Consider the following 21,215-nt stretch of genomic DNA (forward strand, 5'->3'; position numbering starts at 1 on the left):
TTGTAAAGGTAAGGGCTAATCCCCGAACTGTTTGACTGTCCAAAATCTTTTGGTATGCTCAAGCATTCACAGAGTTCCTTTCACTGGAGCCCAAGGGCTAATGTTTTGGATATTTCCATCTTTGTGGGAACAGTTTGGAGATGGCCCTTCCTGTTCATTCATGACTGTGCATCAGTGCACAAACCAAGCTTCATAAAGACACAGATGAGAGAATTTGATGTGGATGAAATTGACTGGGCCTGCACAATCGTGACCATTAGCCCTATAGAACACTTTTGGAAGAATTAGAGCCGAGACTGAGAGCCAGGCCTTCTCTTCCAACATTAGTGTGTAATTTCACAATTGCGCTTCTGAAAAAAATGGTCATAAACTCCCATAAACACACTCCTAAACCTTTTGGAAAACCTTCCCAGAATAGTTGAAGATGTTATAACTTCAGAGGGTGACCGATGTCATATTAAACCCTATGGATTAAGAATAGGATGTCACTTAAATTCATATCTGACTCATGGCAGGTGAGTGAATACTTTTGGCAATATAGTGTATCTCAAAATAACTTTTCCTTGATAAACTTTTAAGACTTGTTCTATAGACTTCAATAGATTACATTCATACGTTTTGACAGACAATACGAACAGCCAATGATAATGCGAGTACATCTGGGTTCCAATGCGACCTCCCTGTGTGGAGTTTGTATGTTCTCCCCGTGTTTGCGTGGGTTTTCTTAGGGTACTCCGGTTTCCTTCCACATCCCAAAAACATGCATGGTAAGGCTAATTGACGACTCTAAATTGTCTGTAATTATGAATGTGGGTGTGAATGGTTGTTTGTCTATATTTGTCCAGCGATTTGCTGGTGACCAGTTCAGGATGTACTCTGCCTCTTGCCCAAAGTCAGCTGGGCCAGCACACGTGCGACCCTAGTGAGGATAAGCGGATCAGAAAATGGATGGTTAATAATGCATTTGTCTTACAGTATACAGTACAGCGCTTTTCAAGGAACTCAAAGACGCTTTACACTTGTACTCACATTATTCATTCACTCCTCAGTCATACCCTGGTGCTAGTAAGCTAATTGTGTAGCCACAGTTGCCTCTGATGAAAGCATGGCTGCCACTCTGCGCCTACGGCCCCTCTGACCACCACCAAACATCCAACCACATTCATTTGTTGGCAATATGGCTTAAGTGTCTTGGCAAGGGACACAACGACAACATAGGGATACCAACCGGCGACCCTCTGCAATTTTACTAAAAATTTGCAGAATCATTTCTTTTGGTGGTTTGGTTTTCGGCCTTGGTTTCCTCAATTTAAGTTTTCAGTGTCAGCTAAGAATTTTCATTTCGGTGCATCACTAACTGCGATACTAAGCCTTGCCTCTGACCTTCTCCACAGTACTCCGGTTTCCAGCAGACGGCTGATAAGTGCTTCGTGTGTGGCCACCTCATCATGGAAATGGTAATCTACACAATCCAACATTAGCAAAGACACCAGTACAGTGGAATAGGGATGAGACGCTTTTATGGTTTACTGAAAAAGAGTGATAACATTTCAAACTGCTAGTGTTACCGTTTCAAGTTTTAATTATTGTTAAAACTGGATTTAGAGTAGTAGGCTTTTCTGTGTACATGGTTCCGTTCAGGTCAAGCAGGAGTAACACTAGGCTAATTATGTGTGCGCACCAACAATAAAGAAGGTGGGTGAAAACTAGGGCTTCACAGAATATAGTTTGAGCAACATCATCGCAGTGTGCGTGTGCGCAATAGTCACATCACAGGGTCTTATGCAATGTTGGTGTATTGATATGCAGTCAATCAACTGTAATATTAGTAAGTGACCACAGAGGGGCTTGGTTGGACATGATCAAACAACACACACGGAGCAGGACAGGTTGTTATATACCTATTTTTTGTAAGACAACTATTAATGAGGACACGGGAAACAATTACACCCCTGCGTTTACTGTACCACTCTTTAGAATGTGACAAACAAATGCATGTCGCAACAGATTACACTCAGGAGGAGGGAGGAGAGACAGGGCATTATTGAAGGGACAAACTAATGCATTGAAATATATAAATACTAATCTATGTTAAATGCAATGTTAAAACATAAGTGTAAAATTTCAGATTGATTAAAAACGAATAGTGTTCGGTGTGTGCAAATGACTACAGTATAACTTGACATGAAAATAAATTGTTTTAACGTCATGTCTGGCTGGACCATTGTGCAATACTATAAAAGTGCTTGAGTTGACAAAAAGTTAATTAAAAGGTTGAATTTATAAGTTAGTGACTTTTGAATATTGTCTGCTTAAGTCAAGTAGCTATAGCGCCTATACAAAATCTGGTCAAAAATTGGCATTCAATTAAAGTAAAACAGTATGACTTAATTATTTCTCAACATATCTCCTTGACCCTTTCGTTTTGCCTGCTACTCAGGGAACCCCTTCTCTGATTGTTTCAGGTGAAAATATCCACCAACAAGCTCGAAATTTCAAGGGGTTCTTCAAGTTGATGCATAAAAATGACTGTGATATTTCAAACGACGTCACTTCCCCTAAAAACTCGAGTTAAGTAGTGCGAATGGAACATTTATGAGGAGTGTTGACAGTTGTTGGCATGTACTTTAGAAATGTTTTTTTTCATGAATTCATTTGTTATGAAGGATCTTAGAGGTAGGCGGCACGGTGACCGACTGGTTAGAGCGTCTGCCTCACAGTTCTGAGGACCGGGGTTCAATCCCTGGCCCCGCCTGTGCGGAGTTTGCATGTTCTCCCCTTGCCTGCGTGGGTTTTCTCCGAGCACGCCGGTTTCCTCCCACAACCCAAAAAACATGCATGGTAGGTTAATTGACAACTCTAAATTGCCTGTAGGTGTGACTGTGAGTGAAAATGGTTGTTTGTTTCTATGTGCCCTGCGATTGGCTGGCAACCAGTTCAGGGTGTACCCCGCCTCCTGCCCGATTATAGCTGGGAAAGGCTCCAGCATGCCCGCGACCCTAGTGAGGCAAAGCGGCTCAGAAAAATGGATGGATCTTAGAGGCGTTTGAAGTGTTTATTCCATGTTTTCGTTTTGAAAATTTCACAAAGATTGCTGCCACTTGTCACGTTGCTAATATAAATGCTGTTAAAAACGGCGGTAATCTGTTTGTGTATGTAGTAGCCTAATGGAAAATAAACATTTTTGATTAAATTTTATGTTCACACATTCGTCGACCAAAATCTACTGTAACTAGGGATGGGAATCGAAAACTGAGAATCAGTGAAAACCTGTTCCAAAGTTAACAATTCCATGGAATCGTTTGCTGAATTTTCAAGCTGTTCTCGTATCAATCCTATTTGGAATAATGACGTCATTGCACACGTTACGTAGCGCACGCAACTTGTGGACTAGCTGACATTTGTAGATTTCTAGGCCTGCAATTTGTATTAATTCATCACTAACCATTCTGATTAAGGGTGTCAGATTGTCATCAAAACCAGCAGTAATGTAACTATAGAGGACTAAAAGAAATAAGTATAAACTTCTAAAAACGACACCAGTTTAACACATTCTGGGAAACAGTGCATGCAAATCTTTTGGGTGAATGCTAAAATCCGCCCTGGCAGAAACTGCGACCAGAAGTTTGCCTTGGCCTCTTAGGGCAGTGTGATGCGATGCATGCATGGAGCCACGTGATTACTGTAAGCTAAAAAAAAAATTTAATAAACTTGTTTTTCACAGATTAGGAAGACTATATGCCCGAGAGTATTGTTATATTATCTATCTGCGTTTGTATGTGAATATTTATTTTTTGAAGGTAAGGTTCTCCCGTGGTCGAATGATAAGTTTAGCTAGTTCGTCAGTAGCGTTTTCCGTTGAGTGTAAGCATTAAACTCGCGATCTCTAAAACAAAGTGTGTCTTGTATTTAAATATACAATGTGTGTAGTTCTTTTTGTTATGCTCCAAATGGCATCTCATTAGGCAGCTTAATGCACGTTCAGGGAGGGCAAAAGAACATAACGTCACACGCTTGCTGCAAGATACACAGGGTGGGTTTACAATGTAGAAACTTCCATACACAACCTGCGCCGTGGCACCTTAATAGTTTTTCTTTGAGTATAATATTTTTATGATTGTGAGAAACCTGGATATAATCCACTGGGCATCTTTTATTTTCTTTATTTAATTATTTGTCTCTTTAAAGTCCCCTGGACATGTTTTCTCCCCCAAACTACAAATTTGAGAATCAATAAGAGAATTGATAAAGAATCGAATCATTAAGCAGTACTGAAAATAGAATTGGAGAAAAAAAAATCGATCAATTCCCATGCCTAGTCTTAACCCACCTCTTGTCTGCTTCCTGTGTGATGGTGAAGATCCTCCAGGCGCTGGGCAAGTCCTACCATCCAGGCTGCTTCCGCTGTGTGGTGTGTAAAGAAGGTCTAGACGGGGTGCCCTTCACTGTGGACATGGAGAACAACATCTACTGTGTCAAAGACTACCACACGTAAGAACAGCGGTCTGCTCTCTACTGACATTGCCTGGAAAAATATGCTAATTTGGTGACTTTTTTCCGCTGTTTGGTAAAAACATCACGGACCCAAAATGGGGGCAGTGGAGAGTCAACCGTGCAGTTTTCCACCATCGGGGCTAATAGAGGAAACCCTTTCCCACTGGCTTTGTTCTGTGTTTCGATACTGTATAATTAGCCCTGACACCTAATGGGGGGATAAAGTCAACCCGACAATGTTTCACCTTCAGAGTTAAGATCGAAAGCCACCCTCATGCTGGCTGCAAAAGCTGAAATGTTTCCATTAAGCTGTTATGTATAAATAGCACTGATATACTGTAGAATAGGCCGCATGGTGGGTGACTGGTTAGAGCGTCCGCCTCACAGTTGTGAGGAGCTGTGAGGAGCGGGGTTCAATCAATTTATAGCCCCTTTGACACTGTCGATCGCTTTCACTTGTGTGAAACGAGATGTACTTCTGAGCATCCCAGACAAAGAGAGAGTCGTGATTGGTGCAGATTGTAATGGACATGTTGGTGAAGGAAATAGGGGTGACGAAGAAGTGATGAAGAAGTACGGCATCCAGGAAAGGAACTTGGAGGGACAGATGGTGGTAGACTTTGAAAAAGGATGCAAATGGCTGTAGTGAACACTTTTTTCCAGAAGAGGCAGGAACATAGGGTGACCTACAAGAGTGGAGGTAGAAGCACGAAGGTGGGTTACATCTTGTGCAGACGATGTAATCTGAAGGAGGTTACTGACTGTAAAGTAGTGGTAGGGGAGAGTGAGGATAGACAACATAGGATGGTGGTGTGTAAAATGACTCTGGTGGTGGGGAGGAAGATTAGAAGAAGAAGAATCATCTTTTATTGTCATGAACATGCATGCATGCACACGAAATTTGTTCTCTGCATTTAACCCATCACGGTGAACACATGTTAATGGAATACACTGGAGCAGGGGGCAGCTGAAGCGCCTGGGAAGCATTTCGGGGTATCAATGTCTTGCTCAAGGAGACCACAGCCGTGACTCCTGGGGATGTTGGCGGATGGTCCAGTCGGGGTCTTGAACCTAGGTCCCCCACAGTGGCAGGCGATAATCTTAACCATTGGGCCACAGCTGCCCCCATGTAAATAGACAAATAGACAAGGAAAACCTTTTGCCACACTGGTTGTGGACAAACCGAATGTGGACGGTCAAGGAAGACAAAGCCAGAGCAGAGAACCATGTGGTGGAAGCTGAGACAGGACGAGTGTTGTGGAGCTTTTCGGGAAGAGGTGAGACAGGCTCTCGGTGGAGAGGAGGAGCTTCCAGAACACTGGACCACTACAGCCAAGGTGATCAGAGAGGCAGCCAGGAGAGTACTTGGTGTATCTTCTGACAGGAAAGGAGAGAAGGAGACTTGGTGGTGGAACCTCACAGTACAGGAACTCAGAAAAAGGAAAAAGGTTAGCTAAGAAGAAGTGGGACACTGAGAGGACCGAGGAGAGGCGAAAGGAATACATTGAGATGCGACATAGGGCAAAGGTAGAGGTGGCAAAGGCCAAACAAGAGGCATATGATGACATGTATGGCAGATTGGACACTAAAGAAGGAGAAAAGGATCTGTACAGGTTGGCCAGACAGAGGGATAGAGATGGGAAGGATGTGCAGCAGGTTAGGGTGATTAAGGATAGAGATGGAAAAATGTTGACTGGTGCCAGTAGTGTGCCAGATAGATGGAAAGAATACTTCGAGGAGTTGATGAATGAGGAAAATGAGAGCGAAGCGAGCGTAGAAGAGGCAAGTGTGGTAGACCAGGAAGTGGCAATGATTAGTAAGGGGGAAGTTAGAAAGGCATTAAAGAGGATGAAAAATGGAAAGGCAGTTGGTCCTGATGACATTCCTGTGGAGGTATGGAAGCATCTAGGAGAGGTGGTTGTGGAGGTTTTGACCAGCTTGTTTAATAGAATTCTAGCGTGTAAGAAGATGCCTGAGGAATGGAGGAAAATGTGCTGGTGCCCATTTTTAAGAACAAGGGTGATGTGCAGAGCTGTGGGAACTATAGAGGAATAAAGTTGATGAGCCACACAATGAAGTTATGGGAAAGAGTAGTAAAGGCTAGACTCAGGACAGAAGTGAGTATTTGCGAGCAACTGTATGGTTTCATGCCTAGAAAGAGCACCACAGATCCATTATTTACCTTGAGGATGTTGATGGAAAAGTACAGAGAAGGTCAGAAGGAGCTGCATTGTGTCTTTGTGGATCCTGAGAAAGCCTATGACAGAGTACCCAGAGAGGAACTGTGGTACTGCATGCGGAAGTCTGGAGTGGCAGAGAAGTATGTTAGAATAATACAGGACATGTAGGAGGGCAGCAGAACAGTGGTGAGGGGTGCTGTAGGTGTGACAGACGAATTTAAGGTGGAGGTGGGACTGCATCAGGGAACAGGCCTGAGCCCCTTCCTGTTTGCAGTGGTGATGGATAGGCTGACAGACGAGGTTAGATTGGAATCCCCGTGGACCATGATGTTTGCAGATGACATTGTGATCTGCAGTGAAAGCAGGGAGCAGGTGGAGGAACAGTTAGAAAGATGGAGGCATGCACTGGAAAGCAGAGGAATGAAGATTAGCCGAAGTAAGACAGAATATATGTGCATGAATGAGAGGGGTGGTGGGGGAAGAGCGAGGCTACAGGGAGAAGAGATAGCAAGGGTGGAGGACTTAAAATACTTGGGGTCAACCGTCCAGAGCAATGGTGAGTGTGGTCAGGAAGTGAAGAAACGGGTCCAAGCAGGTCGGAACGGGTGGAGGAAGGTGTCAGGTGTGTTATGTGACAGAAGAGTCTCTGCTAGGATGAAGGGCAAAGTTTATAAAACAGTGGTGAGGCCAGCCATGATGTATGGATTAGAGACAGTGGCACTGAAGAGACAACAGGAACCAGAGCTGGAGTTGGCGGAAAGGAAGATGTTGACGTTCACGCTCAAAGTGAGCAGGTTGGATAAAATTAGAAATGAGCTTATCAGAGGGACAGCCAAGGTTCGATGTTTTGGAGACAAAGTTTGAGCAGAATTCGATGGTTTGGCCCACATGGAGAAATTTCCACAGGGATTGATAACTTTCTGGCAGCTAAGAATACTAACTCTATTTCCCACTCTTTTTTATGGGAGACATTAAAGGAGGTTATTTGTGGAGAAATAAGATTATTCAGCACGTCAAAATAAACTGAAATGACAAAAACAGCCACATCTTATAAAAAGGATTGCACAATTGGACAGAAAATTATCAGGTTCTCCCTCCTCTGATATACTGTATATAAAGAGAGACAAAACCTTCAAATTAAATAAAAATTATCAACACAAAAAACTGAAAAATTACTTCTAAGATCCCAGATATTTCCTTTTGAATGTGGTCAACAGTAAAAATAATAGATTAGTACAGCACATCGTACATCAATAGTGTAGTTACACGTGATTCATTGATACAGTCGTTCCTCAAAATACATGATACAGAGTCGAACCTGTAAACAACATTAACACAAAATACACCAAGTCATAATTCGATAAGATATTAAATTAAATACTGTTGAAACAAAAAAAAAGATGAATTCTCAAGCAACACCTCTCAGATGAAAAGAGTATCAAGTAGATATAAAACCAAAACCAAATAGCAGGCATGTCAAACTCGCAGCCCAGGGGCCAAATCCAGCCTACCAGATATTATGTGGGCGGCGAAAGCAAATCATTTGCGTCAACTTACATTGATTCTTGCTAAAATCTGTACCAAAATTTCACATCGAAATATTTAATAAATAAAGTTGAGATATTGCATTTTTTTGTTACCAAACCCCTTTTTACAGTAACAATAGTTGAACAAACTATGATTCTTGACTATTTAAAAACTCGTTATTCATCATTTTGTTGTGTATATATAATACAAGGATCTGATGATGAAACATTTATATGGTTTCACTGTCATAACGGCCTTCTGAGGGAAACCGTACCAACGTGGCCCTCAACAAAAATGAGTTTGACACCTCTGAATTGAAGAGTATATATATATTTTTTTAACAGTAATGATTTTGCCATGTGATCCTTTGTCATTGCAGGGTTTTTGCTCCCAAGTGTTCCTCCTGCAACCAACCCATTCTCCCATCTCAGGTAACCACGATGCACACATACTTTACGTGTACAATAGACTCAATCTCTAACTGGAGATATATTACTCCATTGCGGCCATTTAAGCATCTAACAGTGGGATTGTCCCGTCAGGGCTCTGAGGAGACCATTCGGGTGGTCTCAATGGACAAGGACTACCATGTGGAATGTTACCACTGTGAGGTGAGCTCACTCACAGATACACACACATGCACACACACACACACACACACAGAATGGGGTATATACTTTTAGACCCCTAGCTCACTGGCCTGGAGACTAGTTGGCGACCTGATGGCGACTTGATTCTCTTGAGACATCTGCGAGACGTCTCCTGGAGACTAGCCGGGTCGCCGGAGAGTCGCGGTAAAATCGAACCTGTCCGACTTCATTGGAGACCTTTTGGAGACTCCTCTATAGCGTCACTATAGAGAAAAAGCTTAAGCTAAATGTCATGAAACTGCAATCGGTCATCACCAAAATGTATGTGCACATCTTTACTTTTGCCCACTTCCACAATCGCCCCAATATCTTAGATTCTATGGACGTTATAGGCGTTTTCCTCTCCAAATGTGCGTTCACTATGCAGAAAAATCTTAATGTCAGAACATTGTGACCTATCGTCACCCACATTTATGTGGCCATCTCTACCCATGCCCACTTCAACCACAATATTTTGGATTTTAGCGACATTAAACTGTTTTCCTCATATAAGTGGATTGTGCCGGCGTCGGTGCGCCGGCGACTGAGCTTGGAGGGCCCCTGACAAAACTTTGGGACATGTCGCCTATTCGAGAGTTCGACAGCAACTGAAAATACTTAGGTCACTAATAAGCTAAGTCTTCTTTTCTTTTGCTGTAAAACTCTCAATATGCACCTGCACACAACAAGCACCGCTCCTGCTACACATAACTTGTTTTTCTAATTGTGAGAAGCCAATCACAATTACAATTTAATTTATTACCCAGCCCGTACATTAACAGTGTTCACGGTTTCCTCTGAATTGCGAGCTGTTATTATGGCTGTATGTCTGCATAAATAAATAACACATGCAAACCTATGTCTCGCTCTCTGTTGGCAAGCAATCAATATTATATTCCAGCTCCATATTTTAAAACACACGCACACTCACATATACATTATACACATCTTTATTTATAGAATATTTATGCTGTATATGGGCCAATACTAGCGACCTTCAGGTGATTTGGTTGTCAGCTTGACATTTTCCTGGTGAAGGTGAAAGCTAAATTTTTGTCTCCCGGCTCAAGCACGCCCACAACCTTAGTGTGAATAAGCGGTATGGAAAATGGATGGATGGATGGGTCCCGAAGTTGAAATTTGTCATTTGTCATTTCAACCAGAACTGATCAGTCTCAACAGTTTACTCAACTACCTTGACTGGACTGTTTAAGTGGATAATGTACATGGTAACTAATGTGGCTATTGAAGGAAGGCCACAATTTGAGGAAAAAAAATGAAAGTGGACAAAAATACAGCCTCTTGAAGCCAGTGCCACTCAGCAACATGAAATTGGCTAACATGTCTGTCATGAGTAGATCCACAACAAAGTCTCAAAAACGCATACTGGAAAAGACACAGGAAGTGTACTATTTTGGTTTGAATCTGCCATTTTAGCGACCCCTCCAGTTTGCTTATTCTATGATCTCATAATTGACCGATTGTCATTTCAACCAGGACTGCGGCCTCCAGCTAAACGACGAGGAGGGTCACCTCTGTTACCCTCTGGGCGGCCACCTGCTCTGCCACGGCTGCCACATCCACCGACTGCAGTCCCAGATTCCGGCGCACCCGCCCCCCAGCTACCCGCTCCACGTCACTGAGCTGTGAAGAGGAGGGGGGAAAAGGGGGCGTTGCCAACCCCCATCTGATTCCTGTGGCCCGAGACACCAACCTGCCCCCCCTCGGTACACACAGTTTGGTTGAAGTGTCCATGTGTAATGTCCGAGTTATCGATTTGCCCCACATACCAGGGTGGGGTTACCCTTTCCCATATGTGCCCTACCGCTTCCTTTCCGACAACTATATAAACCCCGCCCAAGGGGTCGTCGCTGGCTGGACCAGCCAGTCCCAGCGTGGCCATGTCGTGCCTGTCTACCAGCGACCCGCGTTGAGCTGTGAAGAGGAAGGTGGCCGGAGAGGCCAACCTGGCCCACCCTCTGAGCATCCATGTATGAATCCTCTTTTTTGCCCACCCTCCTGCTTACCCCGATGCCCTCTCCTGATGACCCCGCATTTTCATTCCAAGGGCCACTGCTGGCTGGACCAGTTCCAGTGTGGAAAGGTTGTGCCCATCTCCCGCTTATGTGGGGTGTCCAGGTGGTGGACTCACTCTGCTGCTGCTACCCAACAATGGGGTTACACACAGCCTCTGTCTATGCCCCCCACTCTTGGTGACCCCACCACTTCATTCTGATGGATGAATTACCGCCGCCGCCCAGAGGGGCCGCCGCTGACCGGATGGGAAAGGCCCAGTGGGGCCATATTGTGCCTTCAGAGCGGGCTCTCCACATAGCTGCTACTCTCGTAGCCGCTAACACTGACATGAGCTCACGGACCATCTTGACGCCAACCCCCGTGGCATCCCATTCCGTTAACATTAACACTGACATTCCGCGTAGACATCTTTAGACAAGACCTCCAGAGATTCACTGTCTTAATGAACGATGAAAATACAATGCTAGGTGCGCACACACACACACACACACACACACACATTCACAAATATATCCCCCATAGAGTGGAACCTCGATTAAAACGGACCCTGATATAACGGATATCAGATAAAACAGACTGTCAGGACTGAAAAATGTGTCCAAAAATAATTTAGATTTGTCTGCCGTTGACAAATTGACAATTGGCCGCTGTTGTTTACAGGCGCTGTGGCGCAATGCAGGCAGTGAATAGGACTGAAGTTTTTCCAGGTCACAGATATACAATATGACTAGATCCAATTCCATAAGATGTTTCTCCCGTGCCTACGTGGAGGCCATGTTGAATGTGGGGCATTGACGTGCCACGGCCATGTGATGATGGGTCTATTTCTTTGGTTCTATTAGCATAACTGCGGTGTTAACTCTGAGAAATACAAAAGGTCTCTGGAGTCTGGAATATGCTATTTTTAATACAGTAATAGTTTTGTTTTTGTCAGGCCGTTCGCTTTTGGCAACAGATTTGGCACTAGAAAGCACACTAATTCCTCGCGACTCATTGACTCGCCTATGATGAGTTCTGTACGTCAACAATGTCACCATGACCAAGCACACACCGGCGTGGTGAGTGGGGATAAAATGTGACTTTCAAACATTTTCAAGCTTTTTAAAAAATATTTATTGACAATAACTTTCTCCTGGCAGCACGGTGGAGACTGCTTAGCACATCTGCCTCACAGTTCTGAGGTCCCGGGTTAAAATCCGGCCTCCCTGTGTGGAGTTTGAATGTTCTCCCCGTGCCTGCGTGGGTATTCTCCAGGTACTCTGTTTTTCTCCCACATTCCAAAAACATGCATGGTAGCTTAATTGACTATTCTAAATTGTCCTAAATTTCCCATACGTTTGAATGTGAGTGTGAATGGTTGTTTGTGTGCCCTGTGATTGGCTGGCGACCAGTTCAGGGTGTACCCAGCCTCTCACCTGAAGTCAGCTGGGTTATGCGCCAGCACACCCGCAACCCTCGTGAGGATAAGCGGTTCAGAAAATGCATGGCTGGATGGCTTTGTCTTTGTACTCTACTGGGCGTTCTAGGCCACGAAAAAAAAAAAACTACACAACAACACTTTTGTACTGTACAGTAATATTGGTGTATATGGCCTAAAAAAAAAAGTGCTTCAATGTAACGGACAATTGACTATATCGGACGACCCCACCCCTGCTCCTATTAGTCTGTTCTATTGAGGTTCCACTGTATTACTGCGTGTGTGTGTGTAGGTGTGTATATATATATATATATGTATATGTGTATATATACAGTATATGTGTATATACAGTATATGTATATGTGTGTGTGTGTGTGTGTGTGTATATATATATATATATATAAATATATATATATATATATATATATATATATATATATATATATATATATAAATATATATATATATATATATAAATATATATATATATATATATATATACATATATATATATATATATTTATAGAGCTGCCAACCTATAGAAATTCACTTCCAAAACAATTTGTCCAAATTTGTCTGAATTTCCATATTTTCAAGATTTTATCAAGATTTTACCGCTGAACAGTTGTTGCGGTATATTATGTAATAGGATTAAAATAATTCTTCAAATTGCACAACATAATCATTACTCTTTAAGCGTAATTGTTAATAAATTATGGCTTCAATATTTGTTATTTTAATGTTTTGATTGCATCAACCTTGTCCTGGCGGACGGAGTTGCAGCCTGAATCAAAGTATGAGATTTCAACATGCCATCATCAAAAATATCTGTGACTATGGATTAATTGGCCTATACCAATTCTGTTGTCAACCTTGGTTACAAGAAAAGAGAAAAAGTCTCTTCAATCAGGTGAATCAGATCTAAAAAAAATTGAAAGTCAGCACTCTTGCAAACAAACAAATAACATTGCTGATAGATTGAATTGAATAGTTTATATTTCTATTTTGTGAATGTACTTTTATAGATGTCTTCTCTTGGATGCTATTTATATTATATATTTCCTATGTCCACTATTGCTACTGAAATGATGGAAATTTCTCCATTGTGGGACTAATAAAGGCTATCTTACTGACAGTACATTACAAATATTTCTTATTAATAATAATATACTTTTAACCTGACCCCGTTCTCAGATTACATCTCCAGTGACATAATAATGAATTTCCTGTTCAGGGGGCATCTTGTGAGGCCGTGAATTATTTTACATTTATATCTCCAGACGCGTGTTAATTGGATTATTTTGTTGTTCAAACTTGCTTACTCTCTGCCATAACGCGGTTCCAGCCAGACCTACGTAACAAAAGTACTGCTTAGTTTGGTGTTTTGCAACTTCATGACACGATAGCTTGGCAATTAGCATCATGCTTTTCCGTCTTTTCCTACCCACCCCTCGGGCTCCCGTCGTGATAACATAAACGATATATGTAAGAAGCATGGTAAGAAGTGTAGTAAATGTTTTCCCATGGAAAGTGTAGTTTATTTGCAATGATTGGTGACTTACAATGCGTTGACAACAGACGCAAAGAGAACTTTGGCCTCTGCGGCTTGGCAGCACTGGGGCCCCCAAGCAGGTTTTTTTTGAATCTTATCCTTTTTTTTTTAAACAATATAGTGTTTATTTCATAAAATCCATTTATGAAATTTTCCTCATGGTGGTCGGATACAGCTCTGTATTGGCCAGTAATGTAGGACGCTGGATTTCCCCCCCACCCCTAATATCTGAAACAATCGGTGGTACAGCACAAGTCAGTGTTCAGTGATTTCCATAACAAAATACTGACGTTCTATAACATTTGGCAGCTCTCTCTCTCTCTCTCTCTCTCTCTCTCTCTCTCTCTCTCTCTCATACATACGGTGCTATGAATAGGTATTTGCACCCTTCTCCAATTCTTGTTTTTGCATAGTTTCTCCACTTAAATGTTAAAGATCATCAAACAAATGTAAATATGAGACAAATATAACCCAACTAAACATTTAAAGTTGTATATTTATGAAGGAAAAACAACTATTTAAAGCTACTTGGCTCAGTGTTAAAAAGTAATTGCCCCCAAAACCTACTAAGGCCATCCTCAGTCGCAACAATTGAAATTAAGCATTTTCTGTAACTGGCAATGGTTCTTTCACATCTCTGTGGAGATCTTTTTGCCCACTCTTCCTTGCACAGTTGTTTTAATTCAGCAACACTGGGGGGGGTTTGAGCAGGAATCCCCTTTTGAAGGTCATGCCACAGTATTTCAATTGGATTCAAGTCTGGACTTTGACAAGGCCACTCCAAAACCTTAATTTAGTTTTTTTTAAGCCATTCAGAAGTTGAATTGCTAGTGTGTTTTGGATGTGTTGAAGAACCCAAGTGTGCTTCAGCTTGAAGTCATGTCCTGATGACAGAACATTCTCCTTCAGGATTTACTGGTAAAGAGCAGAATGCATTGTTCCATCAATCACAGCAAGTCATCCAGGTCCTATAGTGGCAAAGCAGCCTTAGACCGTCACACGACCACCAGCATGATTGACTGTTATGATGTTCTTTTTCTGAAATTCTCTGTTACATACACGCCAGATGTAAGGAGAACCACACTTTCAAAAAATGTCCACTTTCGTCTCATCAGTCCATAGAATATTCTCCCAAAAGTCTTGGGAATCATTCAGATCTTTTTTGCCAAAGTAAGATGAGCCTTTATGTTGTTTGGTCAGCAGTGGTTTTCGCCTTGGAACTTTGCCATGGATGCCATTTCTGCCCAGTTTCTTAATTATTGTTGAGTCATGAACACTCAACTTAGCTGAGGCATGGAAGGTCTATATAATTATTCAGATGTTGTCCTGGGTTCCTTTGTGACCACCTGGATGAGCCATCCCTTTGCTCTTGGGGTAATTTTTGTACGCCGGCCACTCCGGGGAAGGTTCGCCACTGTTCCATGTTTTCTCCATTTGTCGATAATGGCCCCCACAGTGGTTCATTGGAGTCCTAAAGCTTTCGAAATGGCTTTGTGACCCTTTCCAAGATGTCAATTACTTTATTTCTCATCTTCTCTTAAATTTCTTTAGATCGCGGCATTTTGTTGCAGCTTTTTTAGATCGTTTGGCTGACTTCGTTTTGTCAGACAGGTTCTTTTTAAGTGATTTCTTAATTGAACAGGTCTGGAGGTAATCAGGCTTGGGTTCGGTCTGTGAAAATGAACTATCCATTAAATGTGATTAGCCACAATTAATTCATGATTTAACAAGGGGGTTAATATCCCTTTCACACAGGGCTGAGTAGCTTTGAATAGATCTTCTTCCTTAATAAATAGAATCACCATTTAAAATCTGCATTTTATGCTTACTTGGGTTATCTTTGATATTTACATTTGTTTGATGATCTTAAACATTAAAGTGGGGAAACTGAAAAAAATAATTGAATTAGAGAAGGGGCAAATACTTTTTCACAGCACTGTATTTACAGTATGTGTGTGTGTGTGTGTATAATATATATGTATATATATATATATATATATATATAGGTACGGAAAGTATTCAGACCTGTTAAAGTTTTCGCTTTTTTACATTGCAGCCATTTGCTAAAATAATTTAAATTCATTTTCCCCAGATTAATGTACACACAGCACCCCACATTGACAGAAAAAAATACAGAATTGTTGAAATTTTTGCAGATTTATTAAAAAAGAAAAACTGAAAGATCACACAGCCATAAATATTCAGACCCTTTGCTCAGTATTTAGTAGAAGCACCCTTTTGAGCTAATACAGCCATGAGTCTTTTGGGAAATCATGCAACATGTTTTTCACACCTGGATTTGGGGAGCCTCTGCAGATCCTCTCCAGTTCTGTCAGGTTGGATGGTGAACGTTGGTGGGCAGCCATTTTCAGGTCTTTCCAGTGATGCTCAATTGGGTTTAAGTCAGGGCTCTGGCTGGGCCATTCAAAAACATTCACGGAGTTGTTCTGAGGCCAGTCCTTCGTTATTTTAGCTGTGTGCTTCGGGTCATTGTCTTTTTTGAAGGTGAACCTTTGGCAGAGTCTGAGGTTCTGAGCACTCTGGAGAAGGTTTTCGTCCAGGATATCCCTGTACTTGGCCGGATTCATCTTTTCTTCTATTACAACCTGTCTCTCTGTTCCTGCAGCTGAAAAACACAAGCACACCATGATGCAGCCACCACCATGCTTCACTGTTGGAACTGTATTGGACAGGTGATGAGCAGTGCCTGGTTTTCTCCACACATACCACTTAGAATTAAGGCCAACAATTTCTATCTTGGTCTCATCAGACCAGAGAATCTTATTTCTCACCATCTTGGAGTCCTGCAGGTGTTTTCTAGCAAATTCCACGCGGGCTTTCATGTGTCTTGCACTGAGGAGAGGCTTCCGTCGGGCCACTCTGCCATAAAGCCCGACTGGTGTAGGGCTGCAGTGATGGCTGACTTTCTAGAACTTTCTCCCATCTCCCGACTGCATCTCTGGAGGTCAGCCACAGTGATCTTTGGGTTCTTTTTTACCTCTCGCAACAAGGCTTTTCTCCCCCAATTGCTCAGTTTGGCCGGACGGCCAGCTCTAGGAATGGTTCTGATCGTCCCAAACGTCTTCCATTCCAGGATTATGGAGGCCACTGTGCTCTTAGGAACCTTAGGTGCAACAGAATATTTTTTTGTAACCTTGGCCAGATCTGTGCGCTTGCCGCAATTCTGTCTCTGAGCTCTTCAGACAGTTCCTTTGACCTCATGATTCTCATTTGCTCTGACATGCACTGTGAGCTGTAAGGTCTCATATAGACAGGTGTGTGGCTTTCCTAATCAAGTCCAATCAGTATAATCAAACACAGCTGGACTCCAATGAAGGTGTACCACTTTAAGGATGACCAGCACCCGAGGTAAATATATGAGTGTCACAGCAAAGGGTCTGAATACTTATGCCTGTGTGATAATTCAGTTTTTCCTTTTTAATAAATCAGCAAAAATTTCAACAATTAAGTTTTTTTCTGTCATTATGGGGTGCTGTGTGTACATTAATGAGGAAAAAAATGAACTTAAATGATTTGAACAAATGGCTGCCATATAACAAAGAGTGAAAAATTTAAGGGGGTCTGAAAACTTGATTTATTTATTTTTTTCAGATGTTTTCTCACAAGACGGCAGGGTCTAGATTGTGCTGTCCTCGCGTTATTTCAACCTCATTGATAACGAAAGATCAGGAAGTTGTTTGTGGACATCTTTGAAAGCCCGGAGCCGCTCATTCCGCCCGAGTTTTTCCAAAGAAGTCGTTTCCACCACTTCAGTTCGGTGGCACTAGAGAGCTTCAGGTTTTCCTTTTTGAGTGTCACTTTTCCCAACCTCCAACTTGCTGTTTTTGAGACCGTGTGCACCGGTGGCAGGACCACCATGAAGTGCATTTGGCTGTGTTTGCGGGGCAGAGTTGCAGCACATCGTACAAATAAAAAAAATAAAAAAAATTAACACCAGTGGACCTTTTTCACCCAGACCTTCGCCAAGGCTTAAACCTTACCTTGTAATCCAGATGAAAAAAATTCTGACAAGATATGATCTGGATGTTGAGTTGAGTTTACATTGCAGCAAATCTGGATCCAATCCCAGCTGAATTTGGTATGATATCACAGCGTCTAACAAGGCATTAATGTGCCAATATGTTGAAATTTGACATATAAATATCCACTGTATTTGACACCTTATGTATTATTTTTTGGATCTGTGTGTCTGAACCTGTTAAATGGAATTCTCAATGTTGATTTTCAGTTTGAATGTAATCTGGATTCAATTTGGTTTTGACATGACTGCATCAAACCAGGTATCCACGCAAATTGTGTTCAAATAAGATACAATTTTATAGTTGAATACCCACCATGTTTGACATGATGTGGTATGCTCTGGATTGCGAGCTGTTCCTAAACTTTTCCAGTTAATACTTTGATTTCATTTAGCCTTCCTGTTATTAATACTTTACTATATACAGTAAAGGACAGATTTATTCATATCTTTGTCAAATTTTGAGTTGAAGTCAATTTTTATTTGGTGAAATTTAGCTGGAAATATTTTTTGTTTGTATTTTTGAAAAGGAAATGTTTTATTATAAAAATTCACTTGAACTTGAAATGTAGCCTTAACTGTATGTACATATTTTTCCACCTATTATTCATTATTTTTATTACTTTACATAATCAAAAATTTGGATATTAATAAAAAATATCCTTTGATTGATTCAGCCAAAAGAAACAATCAAAGAAAAAATGTCACATATATAACAATCCAATATTTAAAGACAGGACGCTGATGATAACTTCCTTGGCGGAGATAACACAAAAATCCATTCACATATCATTTGTCACTGTTGACTAAAATCTCACAAAAGGTGGATTTACACGCTCCTCCCAAGAGCGCTTGTGCTCTGATTGGACTAACTCAACCTTGGCTCTGCCTCTCAGGTGCAGGATGCAGGGAACGGACACCATTTTGTTCCCTCTCAATACTACTGATTAGAATGTGTCCAGAAACACACTGAATACAACTAACTTATCATTTTGACTCGAATGTAACGCGAATGATTGTTTATACCCGTAATTCCCAGCATCGCCTTCCCTTAATTCACCGTTATTGTTATTATTATAATGATTATTTTAATGTTTTAAAACAAAGTACTAGCACACGCCTAGCATCCCTTGTACATAAAGAGTCTAGTTTTGTATTTTTTCTCTCGCGAAGAGATGATGTCCTCCGACTGGTTAGTTGCCATAAAGCACATGTCACATGATCTTTTGTATCTCAATTATTATTATTATTACCTAGATGGTTCATAAGAACCACAGACTAGAGCTATTTATCTCAACATGGAGAGAGAAAAACATTATTTAATGTCTTAAAAAGAAATCAGGATGTATCATTTAACTGTAGAAGACATAATCTGCTATTCAATAAAGTGGTTTTGTAGCTAACTGCAACATTCACTCTTTTGTTGTTGTTGTTGTTGAGATGGTTCTGGTAGATGACTAGTGATGGAAAGTTGAAGGACTGACGTGGCCGATCATGCGCAACAACCCCCCCCCCCCCCCCCCCCCCACAAAAAAAAACAACAACAACAACACTTTGTAAACTACTACATTATTTTATGTTGGATTTCATTCAAAACCAGCAGGAATGTAGAAATAATGTAAAGTTCAAATGTACCACATTGAAAAGAAAGTTGCAATAATTAATAAACAAAGTGACAAAAATATTTTTCAAAAGTTGACAAAACTAAAAACTCATTTACAAAATACTATAATATACAGTATACTAAACATAAAAAAGAATAACCAAAAAATAAAAACTTATTACAAAAGTACCAAATTGAAATAAAGTAAAAGCTAAGTCACAATATAACAAATGGAGAAAGGAATTATAAATTAATAAAGTATGACCAAAATTCAAAAGTAAAAACTAGTTTTTAAAAGTAAAGCAAATGTATCGGGGAAAAAAATGAATTAAAAATAAAAAACATATCAAAAGTACTAAAACACAAATTGACAAAAACTAAAAAGTTTATCAATATGAAAACAAATGTAGAACATGTAACAACAAATCCTGAACGGTACAAAAATAAATGAAATAAAAAGTAAAAATAAATTTACAAACTGTTCAAACAAAAGTTTAAAAAGTAAACTGTTTACAAAAAGTAAAAAAGGATCTCAAAACATAGTCTTTGTAAAAAAAAAAAAAAGTACAAAAGTGAAAAAACATTTACAAAAGGTAATACAAAAAATCTAAGAATAAAAAATGTTACAAACAAAGAAAAAAAAAAGTACAGTAAAGCACCTGTTAAATAATAAACAAAATCAAACATTCATAACAGTGCAAAAACGCTGGTTGACATTTGACATTGATGTTAACATTTTTAAAAAAAAAAGTTGCAAACAAAAAGCACCAGTACAAACATTAAAAATACATTTACAAAAATAAAACAAAAAAAATTAAAACAAGGACTTAAAATGTACGAAAGGTAAAAATAGAAAAAGTAAAATATAATTATAAAACAATTTATAAAAGCAAAAACATTTACATAAAGTAAAAGCTAGTTATATAAAAACATTAAAAATAGATTTACAAAAAGTAAAACAAAAGTTAAGAAAAAAGTGTAAAAGTAAAAGCATTACTAAAAGTAAACAAACTATCCATCCATCCATTTTCTGAGCCGCTTCTCCTCACGAGGGCCGCGGGCGTGCTGGAGCCTGTCCCAGCTATCTTCGGGCACGAGGTGGGGTACACCCTGAACCGGTTGCCAGCCAATCGCAGGGCACATACAAACAAACAACATTCGCACTCACGTTCCCACCTACGGGTAATTTAGAGTCGCCAATGAATGCATGTTTTTGAGATGTGGGAGGAAACCGGAGTGCCCGGAGAAAACCCACGCAGGCACGGGGAGAACATGCAAACTCCACACAGGCGGGGCCGGGGATTGAACCCCGGACCTCAGAACTGTGAGGCTGACGCTCTAACCAGTCGGCCGCCTGTAAACAAACTATAAAAGGAAAAAAACTGACAAATGACAAAGTAAAAACATTTACCGAAATTTAAATACTATAAAATTACTTTTACATTTGAAAAAATAAAAACAAATGTATAAAATTAAAATTACTGACAAATATAAACACATTTATAAAAGCAAAAACACTTACAAAAAATGTGCATTTGCAAAAATTAAAACCAAAAATTTCCAGGCATTTCCTGTCGTGCTAATCATCATTAAGCTGTAGCCGACCCCAACTGACTGTGGGTGAGATACACCCTGGACTGGGTGCCAGCCAATCGCAGGTTGACACAAATTTACAAAACTGAAAGACAAATTCCCAAAATGTAAGACAAATCACAAAACTACGTTAAAATATATTTA

General features: G+C 40.6%; 1 protein-coding gene across 3 annotated transcripts in view; it reads left to right on the plus strand.

Annotated features, from left to right (window-relative positions):
- wtip (WT1 interacting protein) overlaps window positions 1-12,659 on the plus strand; it is a 57,860-nt gene extending 45,201 nt beyond the window's left edge. Inside the window, exons 4-8 of one of the 3 annotated variants that reach the window (XM_061669235.1) lie at window positions 1,395-1,457; window positions 4,361-4,491; window positions 8,581-8,632; window positions 8,717-8,812; window positions 10,328-12,659. In XM_061669235.1, the coding sequence (XP_061525219.1) occupies window positions 1,395-1,457; window positions 4,361-4,491; window positions 8,581-8,632; window positions 8,717-8,812; window positions 10,328-10,480 (495 nt within the window). In that variant the 3' untranslated portion in view covers window positions 10,481-12,659. Of the gene's footprint in view, window positions 1-1,394; window positions 1,458-2,465; window positions 2,876-4,360; window positions 4,492-8,580; window positions 8,633-8,716; window positions 8,813-10,327 lie in introns of those variants that run through there. The other 2 variants (XM_061669244.1, XM_061669255.1) reach the window with 2 other exon arrangements.
- Window positions 12,660-21,215: the final 8,556 nt, after the last annotated feature.

This window comes from Phycodurus eques, chromosome 2 (genome assembly GCF_024500275.1).
Source record: "Phycodurus eques isolate BA_2022a chromosome 2, UOR_Pequ_1.1, whole genome shotgun sequence".
NCBI classification, from domain to species: domain Eukaryota; kingdom Metazoa; phylum Chordata; class Actinopteri; order Syngnathiformes; family Syngnathidae; genus Phycodurus; species Phycodurus eques.